The 19994-nt window shown below is 39.9% G+C and overlaps 4 protein-coding genes across 4 annotated transcripts; 3 read left to right on the forward strand and 1 right to left on the reverse strand.

Annotated features, from left to right (window-relative positions):
• Window positions 1–2263: 2263 nt before the first annotated feature.
• On the forward strand, window positions 2264–3390 carry F5147DRAFT_652011 (uncharacterized protein; the record flags this gene model as incomplete). The annotated part of the gene is made up of 6 exons (XM_041433579.1): window positions 2264–2339; window positions 2410–2470; window positions 2526–2631; window positions 2672–2859; window positions 3013–3164; window positions 3320–3390. The coding sequence occupies 6 exons, from the start codon at window positions 2264–2266 to the stop codon at window positions 3388–3390; spliced, it is 654 nt and encodes a 217-aa protein (XP_041294080.1).
• Window positions 3391–3545: 155 nt separating this feature from the next.
• Window positions 3546–4489, reverse strand: F5147DRAFT_574967 (uncharacterized protein; the record flags this gene model as incomplete). Its single annotated transcript, XM_041431248.1, has 3 exons — window positions 3546–3693; window positions 3759–3801; window positions 3865–4489. Coding segments are annotated over 3 exons (816 nt in total), but the record flags the coding sequence as incomplete, so codon positions are not given.
• A 1400-nt stretch (window positions 4490–5889) lies between these two features.
• Window positions 5890–7494, forward strand: F5147DRAFT_797184 (uncharacterized protein; the record flags this gene model as incomplete). The annotated part of the gene is made up of 8 exons (XM_041443194.1): window positions 5890–6163; window positions 6218–6290; window positions 6349–6429; window positions 6479–6578; window positions 6636–6704; window positions 6753–6884; window positions 6909–6968; window positions 7404–7494. 8 exons carry the CDS (start codon window positions 5890–5892, stop codon window positions 7458–7460), a joined length of 846 nt encoding a protein of 281 aa, XP_041294082.1. The 3' UTR covers window positions 7461–7494.
• A 3351-nt stretch (window positions 7495–10845) lies between these two features.
• F5147DRAFT_652015 (uncharacterized protein) lies at window positions 10846–11549 on the forward strand (the record flags this gene model as incomplete). Its single annotated transcript, XM_041433580.1, has 4 exons — window positions 10846–10954; window positions 11123–11245; window positions 11297–11339; window positions 11390–11549. 4 exons carry the CDS (start codon window positions 10846–10848, stop codon window positions 11547–11549), a joined length of 435 nt encoding a protein of 144 aa, XP_041294083.1.
• Between the last annotated feature and the right edge of the window lie 8445 nt (window positions 11550–19994).

A 19994-nucleotide genomic window follows, 5' to 3' on the forward strand; every position in this document is an offset into this window, starting at 1 on the left:
CTATCACTTACTCTCAGATTATCAAGGTAGTCACTAACCTAAGTGGCTACAAAGCACCAGGATCCGACAGCATGTGTAATATTGTATTTAAAGAATATACAAGTATTCTCACCTCCTACCTCATTTATCTCTTTAATGCTGTTTTCACCTTTTGTACATACTATGAACCTTGTGGACACTTCACTATAGTCATTCTCCATAAGCGAAGAAAACCTAACTATACTATGCCCAAGGCATATCATCCTATAGTGCTTCTAAATACAACATGCAAATTGCTAACAGCAATAGTAGCAGACCAACTGACCTTCCTTTTAGAAAAACATCAACTTCTCCCTAATCATTGTTATACTATTGAAGTGACTAAAGTTTGTTTTTTTGTCAATTCCATATTATTGAATTAACCATCATATTTACTGATCTTGCATAAGTACCTTTGGCTAAATGTACCTTGAGAAGTGTCAACTGCTATTCACACACAACTATGTTGTTGGTCATTGGTATTTGTCTGAATCACTGACTATAGAGATATTTGGTTTTATAGATATTTATTTATAAATCTTCTATCTAAGAAGACACTGGTCACAGAGAGTGAGAGTGATAGTTACTAAAGCTAGTCTAAGGGTTTGACTCTTCTTTCTCTCCTTCCAATCTTAGGGCTTTTGCAGGTGACTATCTCATCCTCTAAGAGTGACTTTAAAAGATTGGGCTAGCTGAAACAGGACATTTAAATGACTTATGACTTTGAGATAGAGTAGAGCAAAAGGCTGAAGGTCTGATTGCCCTCTTCCTCTTCTTCTTGTGATATTAGACCTACTCTACTATTACTTCTAATAAACAGGTTCATTTTAACATCTCAGTAGCCTCTATAGGCAAACATATTGGTAGAGCTTCTAGTTATTTCAAATCCCTGACCTATAATCCTTAATATGAGCTACTATTAATGCAGCCTCGCACTCCCTCACACTCTGCTTATAGGGATTCTAATGCTAATCTTACCTTGGAATAAAGCATTCAAACCATATTAACAGATAAAAGAGCTAGATAGGTCAGTGGTGTGAAATGCATATCCATACATATAGTGTATATATGTTCTATGAAACTGATATTAGTTATATCATCATAGAAGTAGAATAATTGCATAATATCTTGGAACTTTTGATTATGTACATAAATATGAAGCTTAATATTGTATTAGAAAATGAATATCCCAGTTAAACTCTCTAACTATCATATAGATGTCCCCACACTTTGGTCTCCTTCATAATCTTTCAGAGACATCTAAGTGAGCCCTTTATTTATCTAGCTCAGTTTAGTCTTATATTCAACATAGGTTATTGACATAGAAAATTTCTTACAGCTTTCCTACATATTCTCCCTCTAGAAGAGTCTTATATTTAATGTAGCATACTGAAAGAATTTGTTTCCTGCTATCATCTATCTTTCTATTATTCACCGCTAAGTAAACTAAGGTATATATCCTAATCTCTTACTTAGGTCATGATAATACATAAAAGTCAGAGCATGACACTGGATATGGTTGTTATTGACTTAGATAAAGCTTTTGTTAATGGTAAAAAGATTAATTGAAGTCACCTATTATATACTGAAATAAGAAGAGCAGCCCATATATGGCTTATATTATTGAGTGATACAAAGTTAATCAAGAGGCTTGACTCAAAATCTTATCAGGCTCTGCAAAGAATACAAAAAATAAGGGGCACACATGCCAACAAATGATAACATAGAAGAACATGTACCTGAGACTGGCAAAGACAAAGAAAAGATCCCTCTTCCTATAAATAATGAAGACCTCATGAATATTAAGAATGAGAAAGTAGGAGATTTTGATCAAATTATAGATAAAGGGATATCTCAGAGTAAGAATGATGATTTGCATATAAACAATAATACTGTCTCGTATTCTCATTCTTACATTGACCTGATGTACTATGCATTTTTGGTTGTTGTGACTTGTATGACTTATAAATTATGTTTCTTGGCAACTTGACTTCACATATTTATTCTCATCAAGTTGAGTCACTCAAAACATGTGGCATTGATTATTACATAGTACATGCTTCAGTATGATGCTGCATGCATTTTTGAAATGTAATACTGTCCATTACTTGCATTAAGACTGTTTTATTGGTCCACCCAGTGCCGAGACATGATACTAGTATATAAAAGGCTAGTGAGTTTGTGACTCAATGAATCACTAGACTCAGGCTTCACCTCTTTCTCTATTCTCTGTGCAGTTGCAATCATGCCTCCTTGTGCTATTAACAGCCCCAAGAAGAAGAGGTTGAAGCGCAAAGGCTTAGATGCTTCTGGCAGGGCAGGTGTACCAAAAGAATCTTGCCAGACTATGGACCTCACCGAAATACTCAGCATACCACTTGTTTCCCTCAGCCTTGCTGAAGCTGAAGATGGTGCTCCATGATGTTCCGGCCGTCCCAATGCAGGGACCAAGGTAGGAACAGCCAGCTAGAAAAAATTGGTGCAGTCCTTGAGTCTTAGTTTCTAAGTCATCCTCCCAAGGGCTTCTTGTCCCTCAGTCCTAATATTCCAGTGAACCCTCAGGCTCCGGAACCAGCTCATAAAGGACAGAAGGGTCTTCCAAAGGTCAGGCATGTAAGTATTTATTTTTGCTGATGCTGACATCTGCATTCAGGCAGTTCCTCCACCTTATAGTTTACTCACTGTTACCAATGGTCCTGTGAGCATTGATAACACAGGTCCTGGTTTTCCAATACACCAACCTGGCGGAAGGTTTGGTTTCATTGCTCCTCCCAGTGCTGGCCATAGTCTTCACAAGGCCAACAATCCACATATTGCTGTTAGCTCGAAGGCTGTCAAGAAGTATGCTATGAAAGTAGCTCATGATCCAAACCCACACAATATTGTACCACCACTCACCACTTTCATGAAATAAAACTTGGATCCAGCCCTTTTTGAGGAGGACAACAATGTCAAGCATCAATCTATACTGTGAGAATTTAAGCTGTTGAACAGCGGACCCAAAGGTAGCAGCACCAATGACAGCGATGACGAGAACAAGGATGAGGATAAGGATAAGGATGGGGAGAGGAAAGAGGACAAGGATGAGTCAGACAAGGATGAGCACACCAATGAGAATAAGTACCAATGTCATGATGGTCATCCAGGTAATTTCTTTTATCATACTAGGATTCACCTGATGTTGTTCCCTATTTCAATCTTACAGGATTTTCAAATGAATTGCTACCTTCACAGCCTTGAGTCATTCGTTATCTCCCACCTGAATTTGATTTTCAGTACTCCTGCAATGAGCATGACATAGCTGCTCAGATGAGCCTTAATGAAAACACTGTGCTCTACTTCCAAGGCTTCTACTTCTCAGAACCTTCCTAGTAAGGTAAGTAGCTTCTATTGGCCGCCGAACACCCTGTGTGAGTCACGATTGTTCAAAAATTTAAATTTTATTGGCCTTCAGTTATAATGCGTGTGCAGAAGCTTCAGCCACAAGAAATATGTTTTGTGAGAACAGACGATGAACAAGCATAGTACTATGTATCGCGACTTTCATCTACCGAGTCAGCCGAGTGAAACTTCTCCAAACCAGCCCATTCGCAATAGTCGTTGCAGACATGTTGTGCCTTGAACATGGTGACCACAACTTCTATGTTTCCTTTACTGAAAATATCCTGTCTGTCACTGACTGAGCTGATTATAATAGGATGTCAATAACTGCTGGAGCCAGAGATCAAGAATATACATACGGATCCGTCAATATTTGAGGATCAATCAGTAGTGAAGTGCTTCCTGAGGGTCAATGAGTTTTATCAGCACACTGGCAGGATTGTCGTTGGGTAGAAAAGTGCATACCTTGGTAATCAGATATAAATGCTAAACCACCAGTCTTCACATATTGAACATGTTGAGTGAATGCGAAGAATACTGCTAAATCATAGCCACAGTCAAGTTTGTTGAGCAAAGGATCAGTGTCCATGTTATGGATAAATTTGACAAATGCATCTTCGCTGCCATCAATGAGTTCTTTGAGGAGATAAGCTGCTCGAATAGGGCAGGGCTTCAACCCTGACATGATGCTTTTTGAGCCCAGCTTGCCAGAGGGAGCCGCTATGACTGCTTGACCTTGCACAAATCGTACTCGTGGAACTGGGAACGGAGGAGGACAAGAGGTAGCAAGGCGATGGTTGATGAAGTCATATGTAAGCTGTAAAAGGGAGCTTGCCCAGTATAGCACATTGGCTTCTCGAAAAAGCTTTGGCAATTCATCTACAATGGGAAACCTGCCGATCTTGAAGGCTTCAGTTGACCCACCAGCCTGTGACAAAACTCTGTGAAAGGGCCGTTTGACCACAATTTCATCGCGTGGAACTGAACTAAGCCCAGAAACTGGAGGAGGAGTGAGGGTGAGCCATCCTGGATGGGCCATCTTGAACCCACCCATCCCAATAGTGCTGTCATGGGATATGTCAACCATCAACTGGCCAACCCAAGACTCCGCAGTGTCGAGTGTAAATGAGCGATAATCCTTGTTTCGTAAGATCTCTGTTAGAGGGTGATTAGGGATGGGGTAGAAATGGATGGTTTCATTCTGTTTTTCGAATACTAGTACAAACACTATTAGTTTGTGAGAAGGATATAAGCATAGCACTCGCACCTTTCTTTACATTGAGATTTGCTGTACCACCTGATTTGAGGGCTGCTTTCAAGTCATCATGGTCAGGCAAGCGGAACACAACTACTGGGGCAATCTTTTTGTGTGGCAGGGATGAAGGCAAAGCACTATGACTGCTTTCATTTTGCACATGAGTCTGCTTAGATATGCCAGTTGGCTGTATGTGAGTCTAAGTCGGAGTGTCTGTAGTGTCCTCAATTGCATCATTCCACGTGGTACGGCTGGTGGTATGGCTGGTAGCAGCCTGAAATAATATGTCCAATTAAGCAACAAGTTGATGGCATGCAAAACAAAACATGACAAGTTACCTTTTCTGCAACTCATTCCACCCAGTCTTCATATTCCAGCCAGCATGTTTGAGGTGCAACTACCATTAATGCAAATTGTTTGGTCTTGAAGATTACTGTCTTTGAATCTTTGTGGCTTGCTTGTAAGCATTGATCGAGGAAGAAAGGTTGTCCAGCTTGGTGAGTCAAGAGGTCTACCCATTTGCTGTCCCGCACAACAAACTCGTCGTCATACCAAACAAAATCAGCACAAAAGGTCCAGATCTTTGGCAGGATGGTATCGAGTGTGATTGTCATAAGTCCAGGTGCATCAATACGAGCATCAATATCTTTTATGCCCTCGCAAATATTCTAGAGATATATCGTATATCGTGCATTTAGAATAACTAAACCAAAACCCCAAAGATAAAACACATACCCCAATGGTAATGCTATGACTACCCTCTCTGACAACTCCCATCCACTAGGACCCTCATGTTATTCTCCTGCTTCCTACTTGCTCTCTCTCTCGCTTGCTTACTCTCTCCCACTTGCTACTTGCTCCTCTCGTTTGCTACTTACTCTCTCCTGCTCACTACTTACTCTCTTGCTCGCTAGTACTCATTGTATCATTTACTCCCTCTGAAATACAGTGTTTTGTGTTTATGATCTTAACAAGTGTGAAATAAGTTTGGAAAGTGTACAATAAGTATAATAAGTATCTTTGAATTGTGCTACTGGCACAGCTCACAATGTAGGAATAAGTACAAAATAATTGCCAAAAAAGCTAAAATAAGTTTGGAAAAAGTTGAAGTCAAGAGGAGGCATCTGTCTTGTGGCAAGTTCATAGCAAGTTGGTGTCACTGTTCTTATGAATGGTTTTTCCGCTCCTTTTTGGGAATTATCTGGCGGCAAGTTGCAAAAAAGGAAGGTCAAGAAATGTGTGAATTTACTAATGCATATTTTGCAACTTACAAGCCAGACCTTGTGTGGGAGCGGAAGGCACAACATTTGAAAAGGAAACATTTTTGGGCTGCAGGGGTGAATGACTTATTTGCCATAAATCAGCACGATAAATGGTTAATATTCGGTCTTGCACTGCATACCGGGATTGAGCCATTCTCAGGGTGCATCGTGTGGATCTGTGTCTGGCATTCTAACAGGAATCCACAGCTTATCCTCAGTTACTACTTAGACACCATTCAGGCTCTTGGTCATAAGTGTTTCTATATATTACTTGCAATGGTTCACATTATTTCTACTTCAGATATGCCTATGGTGATGCAAAGCGATCCTGGTAGTGAGAATTATGGTATTGCGAATGGGCACACTCCAACATTGTTGGATGCAAACGAAGAAGAATGTAATGCCTGAGATTACATGGTCGCAATTACATAGATGTTTCACTCCTGGCTTCAAATCAATACTGGACCGAGGAGTCAATGAAGATTGGTATGACAGTAGCAATACTCTCCAAGTGTGAGTTTTCTGTTCATGATATATCAAACATTAATTATTGTCACTTCAGAATGATATTCCATTGGGTCTTCATTCCTTGGCTACAACACGAACTCGATGCATACCGGGACCGCGTGAACAATACAGCAAAGAGGCTTGATCGCAACAAGGTGACTAAATAGCATGACTCACTGTGTGAGCCACTAATATTCAATTCCTACTGTCAGGTACTCCCTCATGGTGTCCCCAATCTCATTTATGACTCACCTGAAGATTTCGGGGCCTTGGACTTCAAGGTATGTCATCATATGTCCTTCTAGGTTCTTTTTCAACACTATCATCAGATCACTGTAGAACGAGCTGCTATTGATCACATTCGGGGAGTCTACATTAATTCAAGCCACCCTGTCTTTGACCTCGTGCCGCCCAACCTGGGCAATTATATTCAAATGTGCTACGAACAAATGGGCTGTCCTGTCATTGACCACAACTCAGCATAGACTGTGTATCACGATTTGCTCAATAAGCTCCAGCACAGCGACAACTCAGCATTGCTTGATGTCTCTGGTGACGAAGATTCAGATGAGGAGCTGGGGGATTTACCACTGCTCAATAACCATTAAGATCTGCCATTCAACGAGGATGGTTATTACATGGGTGGTGTTGGTGGTGGGTTGGGGCTGGGTAAGACATCTCATCCTTTCAACTCTCAAGGCTCTTTGTTAACTGATGTCCTCGTGTTAGATACCGTGCACCATCAACAGCTGGATAGTCTTATCGAAGAGGATGAGCCTGACAATTCTGTTGATGGAGATGTTAACCTTGATCATGACGGTCTTGTTGTTTGAGATTTCTCAGACAATGAAGATGATGAGATTAGTAACGCTGATCAGTGGTAACCGATAACCTACAGACTATTTTTCTTGTTATAATTTATATATGTTCTCCCACAACTCTACCTCCCACATCTTGGCGCCCCAATGTTTGTCATCGAGTCTATCATTGTCGATACAGCGGCAGAGCTTGATCTTCAAGCAATAGCAAAGTTATAAACTATGTAGGTGGAAAATTACTTGTATCGAAGATCATAGTGACATGAAAAATGGTTGCACAGAGTGTCTGGAGGCCAATAGAAGCACTTACCTTACTAGGAAGGTTCTGAGAAGTAGAAGGCTCAGAAGTAGAGCATGGTGGTCTGGCTTTCCATAGAGATGTAGACAAACAGCACAAGGAACAAGGATGTTTGAAGATGGATACTAAGAGTATATGAATATTAACAAAAAAATTTGGAGAGTTGCTCGAAATTGTACTTACTTGGTAGTGCAAACAAGCAACAATGATCACAAACTAGTAGAACGAAAGTGCTTGAGGACGAGGGGCTAAGAGTGTATGAGTTATCAATGAATGGGACTTAAAAGTATTTGTACTTATGTGCAAATACTGACAAGCAGACAATGACATTCATATCATATTTGGTAGCATCAAAATGTCAAAATGTTTCGAAGATAGTGGCTAATCATGTAAGAATATTAATGAATCATGTAAGGGACTACATGGATGCATACTTACATACACATACATGTACATATACACAATCAGTGCATATGGACTAATAGGATTGAATCGAAACAAAATCTATGAATTAAGTGTTGCATATGAGTGCTTTTGACAACATTGTTTGTGTAAGCGACTTACATGCAAATGTGTACAAACAATTAAACACATACATTGGCAGACAGTGTCAAATGCATTCACAGCAAAAGGACTATGAACAAATTTGACTGCAATGAGTGACTTGTTGACATTTACATAGGCTTGTACTTACTTGTAGACACAGACAAGCCAAGCAAGCGCACATGGACATCTTCAAAGCAAAAAGAATCATAAGACTTGAAACATCAGCACATGTTCATTTGTCCTCTTCGAAAATAAATAAATATATACCTTCACGACTAACAACGAAGCCACATAGACACAACTGAAAGACCAAGGAGCAAGGACTAAAGAGAACAATAGTTTGAAGTGAGAACTATAAACATGTGAGTGACTTGATGGTATCTGCATGTACTTGTACTTTTGTACAAACACTAACAAGCAACAATGGGCACTGGCAGATGTTTTTAAGGCGAAGGTCAAAATGATCGTGGAATATGAATGTACATCAAATGAGAGGGACTAAGGACATTTGAGCATTCAATGATAAGCTTGGAATTTTTTGTACTCACATGTGAGTACAAACACAAATGAGCATACACAGAGTTAAAGGATGTAGATGTTTGACACAAAATACGAGTGCACGCAAATAAGCAGGCACATGCTAACAGGACTAATGGATGAGGACAACAAGGACTTTGAGTATATGGATATTAACGAGCAACTAATTTGGGCTTAGTAACAAAAGGACTTACTTGAGAAAGACCAAAAATGTAACATACAAATGTAAACAAAAGACTTGGTGATCCAGGATGCAAGATGCTTGAAAGATACTAATAATCCAAAAGAACCTGAAAAGAAATACACTTGCAAAGAGCGTGGGAGGAAAAATGTTTCTAGTGTTTGAGCACCAGACTTGAGAGCAAATAATTAGTATCTTTGAAAATATGCATTAAACCTGGTCGTTGGGTGCCAAAGTCTTATTGGTGCTTGCATTCATGTGTCGCAAGGACCTTCCCAATAGATTCTTCAGCCTTGATGCATGTTCCATAGAGGTGGTTGAGGAGAAGATCCTGAAGGAGTATGTTGACAATGTCCTTGTCTAGTATTATCAGCTGTAGAATAGTGTCAGTAGCACACGCAGCTTTGTTGTACCCATAGAATCATCAATAGTTTGTGGCTGAGTGCAAGAATGCAGACTCATGTCATGTTAGGAAGGGATTGCAAAAGGGAGTGTGTTGCAAAAGGAATGCAGCTCAGTTGACCCAAGCTGGGAGAGCACGATCTCACTCAATGAGAATGATACAGATGTCGACCTCATTGCAGTCTTTAGCCTGCTCAGGGGTCAGTATACAGTAAATATTGTGAATGAATTTAGTATGGAGGCAGATATACTATATATAATATTAGATGGAAAAAATCTCCATCTAGCTAGAGGGACTGTGCTGGACTTTCAAGGAATATTTCTAAACAGAATATTCATTAATCCTGAAGAATTTCCCTTTCCACCAGCTGTTATAATTGCTGTAGGTGTCTGGTCCTAGTAAGAGCCTAATTCACGCTGCAACCATGGAATGAAGACCTAGTGAAAGACCATTCTGAAGAAACATTAATCAATGCAACATATTGAAACTTGAATCACATACACTTGAAGTGTATTATCACTGTCATACTAGTCCTGTTTGACTCTGTGGTCCAGCAGGGACTCAAAACCCAGAGTGAATTAATATTGCAGTTGTGACTATGTAATCTCTGGCATGACATTTTTCTTGGTTCACATCCACCGATGCTGTAATGTGCCCTGTAGTGAAGGATTCTACCATTGGTGCAACATAGTATGGCCATTGGCGATCCTAAAATTTTCACCCCAGGGTCGCTCTGTGTAACCAAGGGCATATCTGTTGAGGACATTAGAACATTGTGACAATTTCTGAATCAAGATACTCACAAAACCAAGGTTCTCAATAGTATCTAGATAGTAGCTCAAAATGAGCTGCAGAATTTGGTTGGAATGCCAAACTCACACCCACATGATGCAGCCAGAGAAAGGTTCAATTCTGGTGTGCAATGCTAGACCAAACCACGGCCATTTGTCATGCTGATCTACTGCAACTATATCATTCACTCTAGCAGCCCAAAAGTGCCTCCTTTGTAGGTGGCAGGCCTTTCGCTGGCAAATAAGATCGGCTTCATAGATGGCAAAGTAAGACTTTACAACACTCCTGTTGAAGTGTTCATCCAATAGGAACAATCAGAAAAGGTAAGAGTTCGTACCTTGATACACTCATACCCTCCTCGTGGTATAGTAAGCTAATGATCTCTCTCATTCTGGCCTTGGGATACATTTCACAAAGTTCAAGCATGGCATCACAAATAGACTCAACACTGTGGCCTTGCTGGCATGTGTGCAGCAGCCCCATGTCCATACAAACCTGAATAAATTTAGTTAATCCAATTCCATAGCACTTGGTATCGATTTCTTTTCATAAGGCTTGGACTATCTGCTTGTCCATTAGATGCAACTTCCATAGCCAAAGGATGTAGGGTGCAATGTCAGCCAAAGGTGCTGGAACATCTGAGTCAGTGTCAATGCAAGGTCAAATATTGGAAGATGAACATGTGGGTTTATTCTGGTTGGGCATTTTCAGTTGAGCCCATGAAGGAGCCCATGAAGTTAGCATATTTATACTGACGATTCCTTGACCGCTGTACATTGAATGTATATTGAAATGGCATAGGAAATGTCTTACTAAACTTGTTGCTGGTAAGTCAAGTTCTGGCACAATGTCTATAACTAACAAGCATTTTCAGTTCGCCCTACTCCAGGCTCTGCCAGTGGTGGCGGTTTTGGCTTCACTGGTTGAGGCCCTCCAGATCCACATGTCATTTGGTAGTCAGTGAATGCAGGCCAAAGAAAATGTAAGTCGTCATATAAATTACCTGGTATAACGATATCTGGACTGATTTTCTAAGTGTCAGTCAATCCACCACCAGTGATACCTTTGTCCCATGGACAGTCCGAAATTTCTGCAGGGCCTCATGCAATTCATTCACAACACAGACTGCAATCCTCTCCTTGATCCTGGCAAGGATGGGTACAATACAGCACTTTTCTTGGCATTTACTCAATATGTTCAGTATGAGAAGACAGGGGATTGGCATATATCTCCGACTGTCAGGGTGTGTAAAAGTTACTTATGTTTGTTTTGCTGGCTGACATGGTGTGCTACCACAGGTAGCACAGAGTTGCTGACAGACCTGCAAATATTAATGCACCTGTATGTTCTCCAGCTGTGACCTTACTTCCAACTATTCATATTCATTCCAGGTCTGTTTCTGAAGGCAATGATCTTTTTGGTAATGGAAATATTGAAGATGTGGTGAGCCAGTTTGAGAAGAAAAAGTGTGCAACCATTACTGTGAATGGTTCAGTTTTGAGTTGGAGGCATATGGGAGGCAAGCTTGATATTGAACTCGCTGTATCTTAATGTTGTTACATCTGATGTCATGTTTTGTTACATTTGTACTATTGTCATTGAGTTTTTTTGGTCCAATAACCTCTTGCAAACTGCCACTTGTGATTCACGGTGGCAGGTGTTCCGTAGAAGCATATGCATTATATGGTACATCAGGAGAAGCATGCACATGAAAAATTAAGCATGGTTGTCTGGCATTCCATAGGAAAGGCTTGTACACAAGACTTCAGTACTACTACCAGCACTTAGGACTGACTTCATAGGTACATTTGTTAGTTATATGATCATTCACCTCTACAGTATACATTTCTATGTCTTTTATGTGTCTAATTGTGACATTACACTTACAGTATCATCTCTTATACTTTGCTACCTATTTACATGACTTCCTGACCTCCTGAGGACGTCCCTGCCCCTAGGTCGAGTTATTACTTACCTTTGGATTATGGCTTGTCTGTTTACAAGCTTACTAATCTTGTGCATTGTTGTTACCTACCCTTCTCCAGCACCATGAAGCAGCAGCCTCTACGCTCTACTTTGTGATATGTCACCATGACAGTCCTTTGCAGCAGTGGCCTCCAAAGCATGTCTGCTGGGATCCTGCATATTCAACAAGATTGACTCAATGCTGAGCACCAACTCACTGAGAAATCAACAGTGAGTGATCAGTCCTTTGTTATCTTTGATTTCTCAACAGCAGAACAGGTTCACATGCACAGTGGGCAGCCCTATCCACTGATGCAGCTCTGGAGATGGGATCCAGCATGGATACCACTAATAATATCTTCCATAACCATGACCATTCATATGACAACATTCTTTCTGCAATTCAAGATTCTGATTCTGATGATGACAGCGGCAGTGAGGATGATGAAGAACACAGAGCTGTATATTCAGTGAAGGACAATCTCTTCTTAGAATATGTGTGGCTCTATTTAAATAGCAGGTGTGTCTTTTTGCGCCTTCCTCTACACATCTCTTTTGACTCTTTTTTTAGTTTCCAAAAATGCTGTTATGATCAACGGACATGTATAATATACCATGCAAACATGCACTATGCATGGAACTTACAGCTACCAATACTCACTAATACTTATCTCCACTGGAAGCACATTGGTTGACATAGCTTCAATGTTGAACCTGACTCACTAGCTTATTAATTTCATATCAGTGTTGTGGATGTGTTTGGTATGTTTTTTTAATGCAAAATATTAATAGTTTTCAGCATCTATCTGCTAGAGTTCTAGCCAGTCCACACCATTACACAACACGAAGAAGAAGCTGCAAACACTGCACTAGTTTGCATAGGCTTGCTTGGTTGTTCTCCTACTATGCCATCTGTCGCTATCATGCTACAGTGCCTAGAGTTTTATCACCAGCTTTGATGACACCAATCATCTTTTAGCATTCAAGCATTCACTAAAATCTTGTGTGCCCTATATAATGTATGTCTCAGTGGCTTGGCAGCTAAAACTTTTTGCTAATCCTAATTCAACTAATGAGAACACTGTTAGTGTCTTCGAGCAGACAGAAATCTTCCTATTAGTGTGTCGACACAGGATGGTTCAAACAATCACAAAGATATGACATAGTGGTGAGCTGTATGTTGTTATACAAACTATTGCAATATATCACATACTGATGTATATAAACAGTGTAAAGTATCTCCTCGCTACTATCAACAAATTATTAGATGTTTTTGGCACATAATCAGGCCATTGGCAGTAACATCGGCTGCAGTTTGTCAAAAGTCTGATTGTAAAGCACTTGTTTGAACTATCAAAACCTAATCTAGCATCAACAGGAATCCACTCTGCACTCAATAAGTATAACAAACTCACTATCTTGCCAAATCCCCAATGACCCACACTACAATATAGTGAAGTCATATTATACGCAGTGCTTGGCAAGTTTGACCTTCTCAAATATTCACGACACGAGATACTCACCAAACTATGAACATTCAAGGTTCTCCATGCTCAGAAGGAGATTATTAGACTCAATATTGAAATTTGCCAGTTGTAAGCATGGATTGATACTGAGGATGCTAATATGAAACAAGTGGCTGCAGATCTCAAGTCAACAAATGGCCCACTTACAACTGAATTGCACATGTTAGCTCATTGTCAGCACAGAATCAACACTGTACACCATGATTGCCTCATGCACATCTATTGCCTAGAAGGATACACTGGTCACCGCCCCATCACTAGCTCAGATAAGGGTAATTCCTTAGATAGTAAGAATGCAAACATTGGGGGGTTAGATGGTGAAGATGGCAAGGAGGTAGACATTGGAGAGTTAGATGGTGGAGAGGCAAGAAGGTGGCACATTTTGAGGCTTGCATAGAACAAATGTCGCAGTCACTGTAGTTGCTGATGGTTATCCACAAAAAGCAAATAGAACTTGACCTGAATGAAAGAATATTATATGAGTGAAGAACTTTAGATTATGACTTTGGGATGGTCACTAATTCATTTCCCAAGCTTGATATTCAAGGCTTGGATCTGGAGAGTACTCATCCTCCTCATCTCTTCTTTTTCAAATGAGGGGAGGAAGTAGCTAAGGTCAGAGTTAACTGTCTCTATAATATTGTACTGCACCTTGTCATTGATGAGGTACATGTCATTCAAGGTGCAGTAGTAGCTTGCTGATATTCTTATACAATCATGATGCACCTGGTGATTTCATCATATGGCACGTACCTGTAATGATAACAGATGTTTTTCATACTGTTGAGTATAAGGCAGTTGTGGAGCTTTGTGTGATTAATTCTAAACAAACCAAAAAATCACTCACATGCTGCTGCATTGGGAATCACTGAGAGTAGTTGTATTACAAATTTCACAAAGCTATTATGACTAGTGTCAGTGTGTTGGTCAATTCCTTTCCAAACCTTCATGAGCTTGGTTTGACCATCTCGTCGATGACAATGAGTTTTGAACTTGTAAAACTCAAGCACCTTTGACCAGCTTCATCCTTCTAGTTGGCCATCCTCAACCTTGTGTCCAAGGCTGATGGTTCTTGGTAGTACTTTACCAACCATGGGTTGTGTTCATCTGTGACTTTTCCAGATACACAGATGTCTAGAACAGCATGGATCACCAACCTCCTTCAATACACCTCAAGTCATTCTAATAAACAAATTGTAGTCTGTATTATAACTGTTGTATATCTAACACAGTTAGGCTTTATTGCACGAATCTTATGCAAGTATAAACTCACTCTTAAAGGAATCTGCATAGGAAGCTTTCCCCCTCCCCTAATATGTTAGTTATATGATCATTCATTTCTACAGTACACATTTCTATATCTCTTATGTGTCTAATTATACCATTACACTTATGGTATCATTCCTTACACTTTGCTACCTATTTACATGACCCCCTAACCTTCCTAGGACATCCCTATCCCTAGGTCAAGTTATTACTTACCTTTGGATTGTGGCTAGTTTGTTTATATTTGTTTACTATACATCACCTATATCTCAGAGTCCAGCGCTTCCTGCCTCTTTGGCAATTTAATCTGTATAACTTCAGTATACCATTCAATACATTGGCACTTTACTTTGGACTCTAGTCTGATCTCTTCTGGTCTCTCAGCAGCCTCTAGAAGCAGCCCACTTTACTTCCATCTTAACAATGACTAATTTGTACTCAGTGGAAGGTTCCAAATTTCCTTCCCACATGGCAACTTGTCAAATGTATATGCATGCCAAACAGGAAGTAAGTATATCCCTCCAATCAGACATGGTGACTGTATTGAGCTATAGGGGCCAGGAATGAAGATCTTGATAAGATAAGATTAAAATATATTCATTTCCATCTTCATTTTATTAAGTTCCAATACACTAGTGTTAGGTGTTCCACATGCTCCGTCCATAGCCTCACATAGCCTTGCACTGCGCTGACTGATTTTCTGTTATGTCCTCCATAGTATATGAACCCTGTAGAAACTCCTGTATTTGCTTAGTCTGAATATTACACATATTAGTCCTTGCACTAGACCTCACACTAAGACCTCATACTAGTTCTAGTCCTCCAACTTAGTCAATATCCATCTCAGGCCTAGGGAGGAATTCCTTAGGCCAGAGCTCCAATCCTCCACTCCTCCACTCCTCTGAGTTTCCAGAAGTTCCTCCACAACTTTCCCATAGTACTCCGGACCTATTCTGCTTCAGACTTTGTCCCTGCAGCCTTTCCTCTGTCTCCATTCTACTCAGGATTCATTCTGAGTAGTCATTACACATATTTGTACCAGGATGACACCTCATAGTAATTTCTGGAACTTTCCTGCACCCCTCCGGAAGTTTCTCGCACTCATCCAGATCTGGACAGTCCTTCTGGACTTTCCCGTGCTCCTTCGGAAGTCCTATGGACTTCCTCCAAATGTCATCTGAATTAAGGGCACATACTCGGGTAAGGGGTGCAGCGCACGAGCTGAAGCCAAGCCCTTCGGAACCAGTCCTACCCTTTGTGCACGGTCTTAACAACAACCCTGCTATCAAACTTTCTATTGGTGGATAACATGTTGAGGTAGGTTCAAGTTTTGTGATCAAACCTTACATTTTTACTATACTCTATACATTTTATGTCAGCATGGATGATGGGCAAGTCAAACTCCATGTGACCATATGGCCATCTTTAATCTATTAGAACACATCATATCCTGCAAGCAATACTCTCATTATATCCCCCTTACTAATTTCATTGCTGTTGTAATAACCTTATATATGCTTGGTAATTGACAAAGACCTTAGTGGGTCCACAGTCTGCAGCTGTGGACTTTTGTGGCAAGGAGAAGATGATCTATTTATACATCATTTTATGATAATGCCTTACATACATGATCCCTTGCTGGCCATCATGTTGCTGTGTTATACCCTTGCTATGAATGCTTGATGATACGCTAAAGTTGTAGACATATATATATGCTTATGCATCAAAGCGAAAATATTTCTTTTATATTCTTTCTATAGTTATCATGGCTACATGATCATAGAGTCATGAATCCACTGATGGTTGTGTGATGAAAAGACATGCAGAGTTGAAAAGAGAATAAGTGAAAGCAACAAGAAAAGGCCAAGAATATTCTAAGTAAAGACCTGAAACATACTGGAAAAGACAGATCAAGATACATTTATTGTTGCAGTTCTTATGAACCTATATGTGTACAATAGTATATTTGACACCATTCATGTTGCACTTACCCTGAATGAGTTGTATGCTGCTGTGAAGCAACTCTATAAGCAGTTCCACAAAGGGTGCAGAGCCTGATTGCAGCTTTTTAATGCATTTTTTGATTATCTGGACTGCACACCAAGTTCTTGCAAAAACCATGTACTTGAAGAAATTTGAATGTTGCACAAAAGCAAAGAAGCTTGAGAGTTTGTACCTTGAGTTCTGAATGATATCAACACTAAATTGTGCTATAGTCAGATTCTTTCTATATCAGAAGTGATGACGAGTAGACTCACTCACAAACTGACAGCACTGAGCAGTGCTGTAACTGGCATGTACTAATACTAACCTTGTCTTGTAAATGACTGAAACTTGAATGCTTTCCTGTTGATTATTCTCATGATTCAATCAACTCGTGATAGGTTTCCAAGGGAATGTTAGCTCCAGCAAAAGAGCCCTAGAAAGTCAATACACTAAAGATATCCTGAAATGTGTAGACACTGTTTTAGATTGCATGGAGACCCTTAGGCCCTCACTGTCTTGATTTTGTCAATATATTATCATTGCATTGACATGACAGCAATCAATGTATAGCTGCTCCAGATGCTGAGCTCTCCTATCTCTAATATCATTGACATGAGATCAGATGTATGAACTCACAGACCAGGTCAAGAAAGGTAGGTAAGCTGGATATACTTGGCAGTATCTATAGAGTTTATACAGATTATGTCAATGATATCAGAGATAGAAAGATAAGAGATAAGGTGGACAGCCTACTTAGATACAAGATAGCAAGAATAGCCAGTCTAGACTAGTGGCACAGTCATAAGGTAGAAAATTAATATAGGGGTCTAGAATGTTATTGTAACAGATATTAATGTGATAGAGCTATTTTTGTCAGCTGGCTCATTGTCATCTGTATTAGCGTCACAAGTAGTTTGAATCAGGGACAGTGCACCTGATTGACAACATTCTTATAATTTGTCTGAGATTACCTTCATCCAGAATCAATACTTTACACTCCAGCCAATGCTTCCAAGTGGCAGTATTGTATCATGTTTGAAGAATCTCAATTTTCTTTGACAGAGTGAATGTCTTGCCTGTTCCTGGAAATCATCAGGCCAAGTCAGTAGACAGAGATTGAGCTTACCCAGATCACCAGTGAGGAAAAAACTATGCAGGTCTTAAGTCAAGTTCAGGACTTTGAGTTGTTTGGGATCTGGCTTTAATGAGTCTATATTTAACAAGTGTGTGGTCAGAAGATTATAAAGACATTGGGAGGCATGATTGAAGCCTATAATTGCGCAAATTTTATGGGTCTCCTCACCTGATGCTTGTGGCTGATTCAATATTCCTTCATTTGACTCTGCACTCATACTTCTTTTCTCTGTCAACTTCTTTCCTCTCATTTTAACTTGCTAAGACTTCTCGTCGTAGCTGAGAAGTCAAGGATTCAGTGCATCTGAAATTTTGATGAGGATTTGTGCTTTCATGGTATCCCAGGGCTCATCAAGATTGAGTATAAAGGTTTGATTCCTTGAAGTATGTTTGCTCATAGGTTTTTTTATCTCAGCTGCAGAGGTGATGCTCATGATAAAGGTAATCTCTTTTGCCTTTGCCAGAGGCTCAGGTCAGAAGGTGCTGACCTTTATGCTAGTATCTAGCAGAAAATTTATATACAGGCACCACTCAGATATTTGAAAGAGGATTATGGTAGAAAGATATTGAGGTTGAGAAAAAGCTAATCTGAACTTAAACAAGTAGGATTCAAGTGGGCAAAGGAGTTAGTGGAAGTTTTCTGAAGCTTGGTTTCAGCAGATCAAAGATCAATTAGGCAGTGTACTTCAAATGGGTCTCTAAAAGTCACCAAAGTTACTATAATCACCACACAGAATTCACCAAACTTGCTAAAGTCATCAAAGTCACTAAATTTCTTACCATTTCCAAATTTGCAGATGTCAGAAGTTGCCAATGTTAGTAGTCACTATGATATTGTGATATCCCAACACAGCCCACAGTCTTTCAGAGCTTTAGTGTCATTGCCTACATCACTACTTTCTGCAATTGAACTTCCTTCTACTCCAGACAACTCAGAGCTCAAGAACATAGACCCTATATCATGCTGCCTCTATTTTCAGTATCAACTCTCTACTCCCCATGAAATTCTCCATGCTATCCCTACCTTCTTTCTATAGTTACCTTTACAACCACAAGAAGCAACTTTATGCCCTTGAATATACCAAAAGATTAAGAATGACATTTCACAGTCTCATAGGTCTGGTCAACCTATTTTATGAAATATGCTCTGGTACGATACAAAAGTGCTAAGCCTACTGGTGCTTCACCCACACTTTCACCATCTCATACTCTTATTAAATCTAGCCTCTGTGAGGTACACATATATGATATAATTAATGCACTAAAACCCAAAATGCATGGATAGGAATGGTGAATGGAATATTTTATCCCTCTTCTTTCAAACATTCCACCTTCAACCTGGCCACCCCAAAAACAAAAAAGAGCTTTGCACTTGTGTCATGATTAACTAATTTATTATAGAAGACATTAGACCAAGTCCCTCCGATCTGAATTCAGACAGTCTTCACACTGATTGAACACACTTCTTGAGGCCAGAAGGTATTGCTCAAACAAAGGGAGGTTCCAAGGAGAGCTCAAGTATAAAGATGCAAAGAAAGAGTTCAAGAGCAGATACTGAAAACATTTCCAGCTGTTTTCATGTTGATAGACCAGAATTTAGAAAATTCATTCAGCTGCTTTTGTTTGTTTTTGGAGTGACACCAAACAGAGGTGCTCTATACTAGCTGCTTTTGTACATGTCTAACCTGACTTGGACTTGTGGGGCTTGTGTGGCCCTGTGGGGTACAGTAGATATGCTCATAATGCATACTGTCGGGACCATCAATAGTTTATGCATTATGAGAGATATGCAACACCACATATGTCACATTTCTGTGACACATGTGACCTCTGCCAAAAGTGTGACATCAAGTATCTGCTGATTATACCAAGAAAAATTGTCCTAGAGAGGTCTGTCTAGCATTAAGTAGTGCTTCTCGTCGTAGTTGAGCACGAAATATACGAAATTGTGATGATAAGTTGAGTGAAAACTGTGGATTACCATATTGCATGCATCCAACTTCAAGTTGCTGGTACAAATCAAGAAGATCTGTCTGTGTGATTGATGCAGCCGCTGAATTGTCGTCATCATCAGAATTAATCTCAATGACTTCACCACTTCACGATGGACCTTATCTGC

The sequence above is a fragment of the Suillus discolor genome (assembly GCF_016758755.1).
Source record: "Suillus discolor strain FC423 chromosome Unknown F5147scaffold_21, whole genome shotgun sequence".
Lineage (NCBI taxonomy): Eukaryota > Fungi > Basidiomycota > Agaricomycetes > Boletales > Suillaceae > Suillus > Suillus discolor.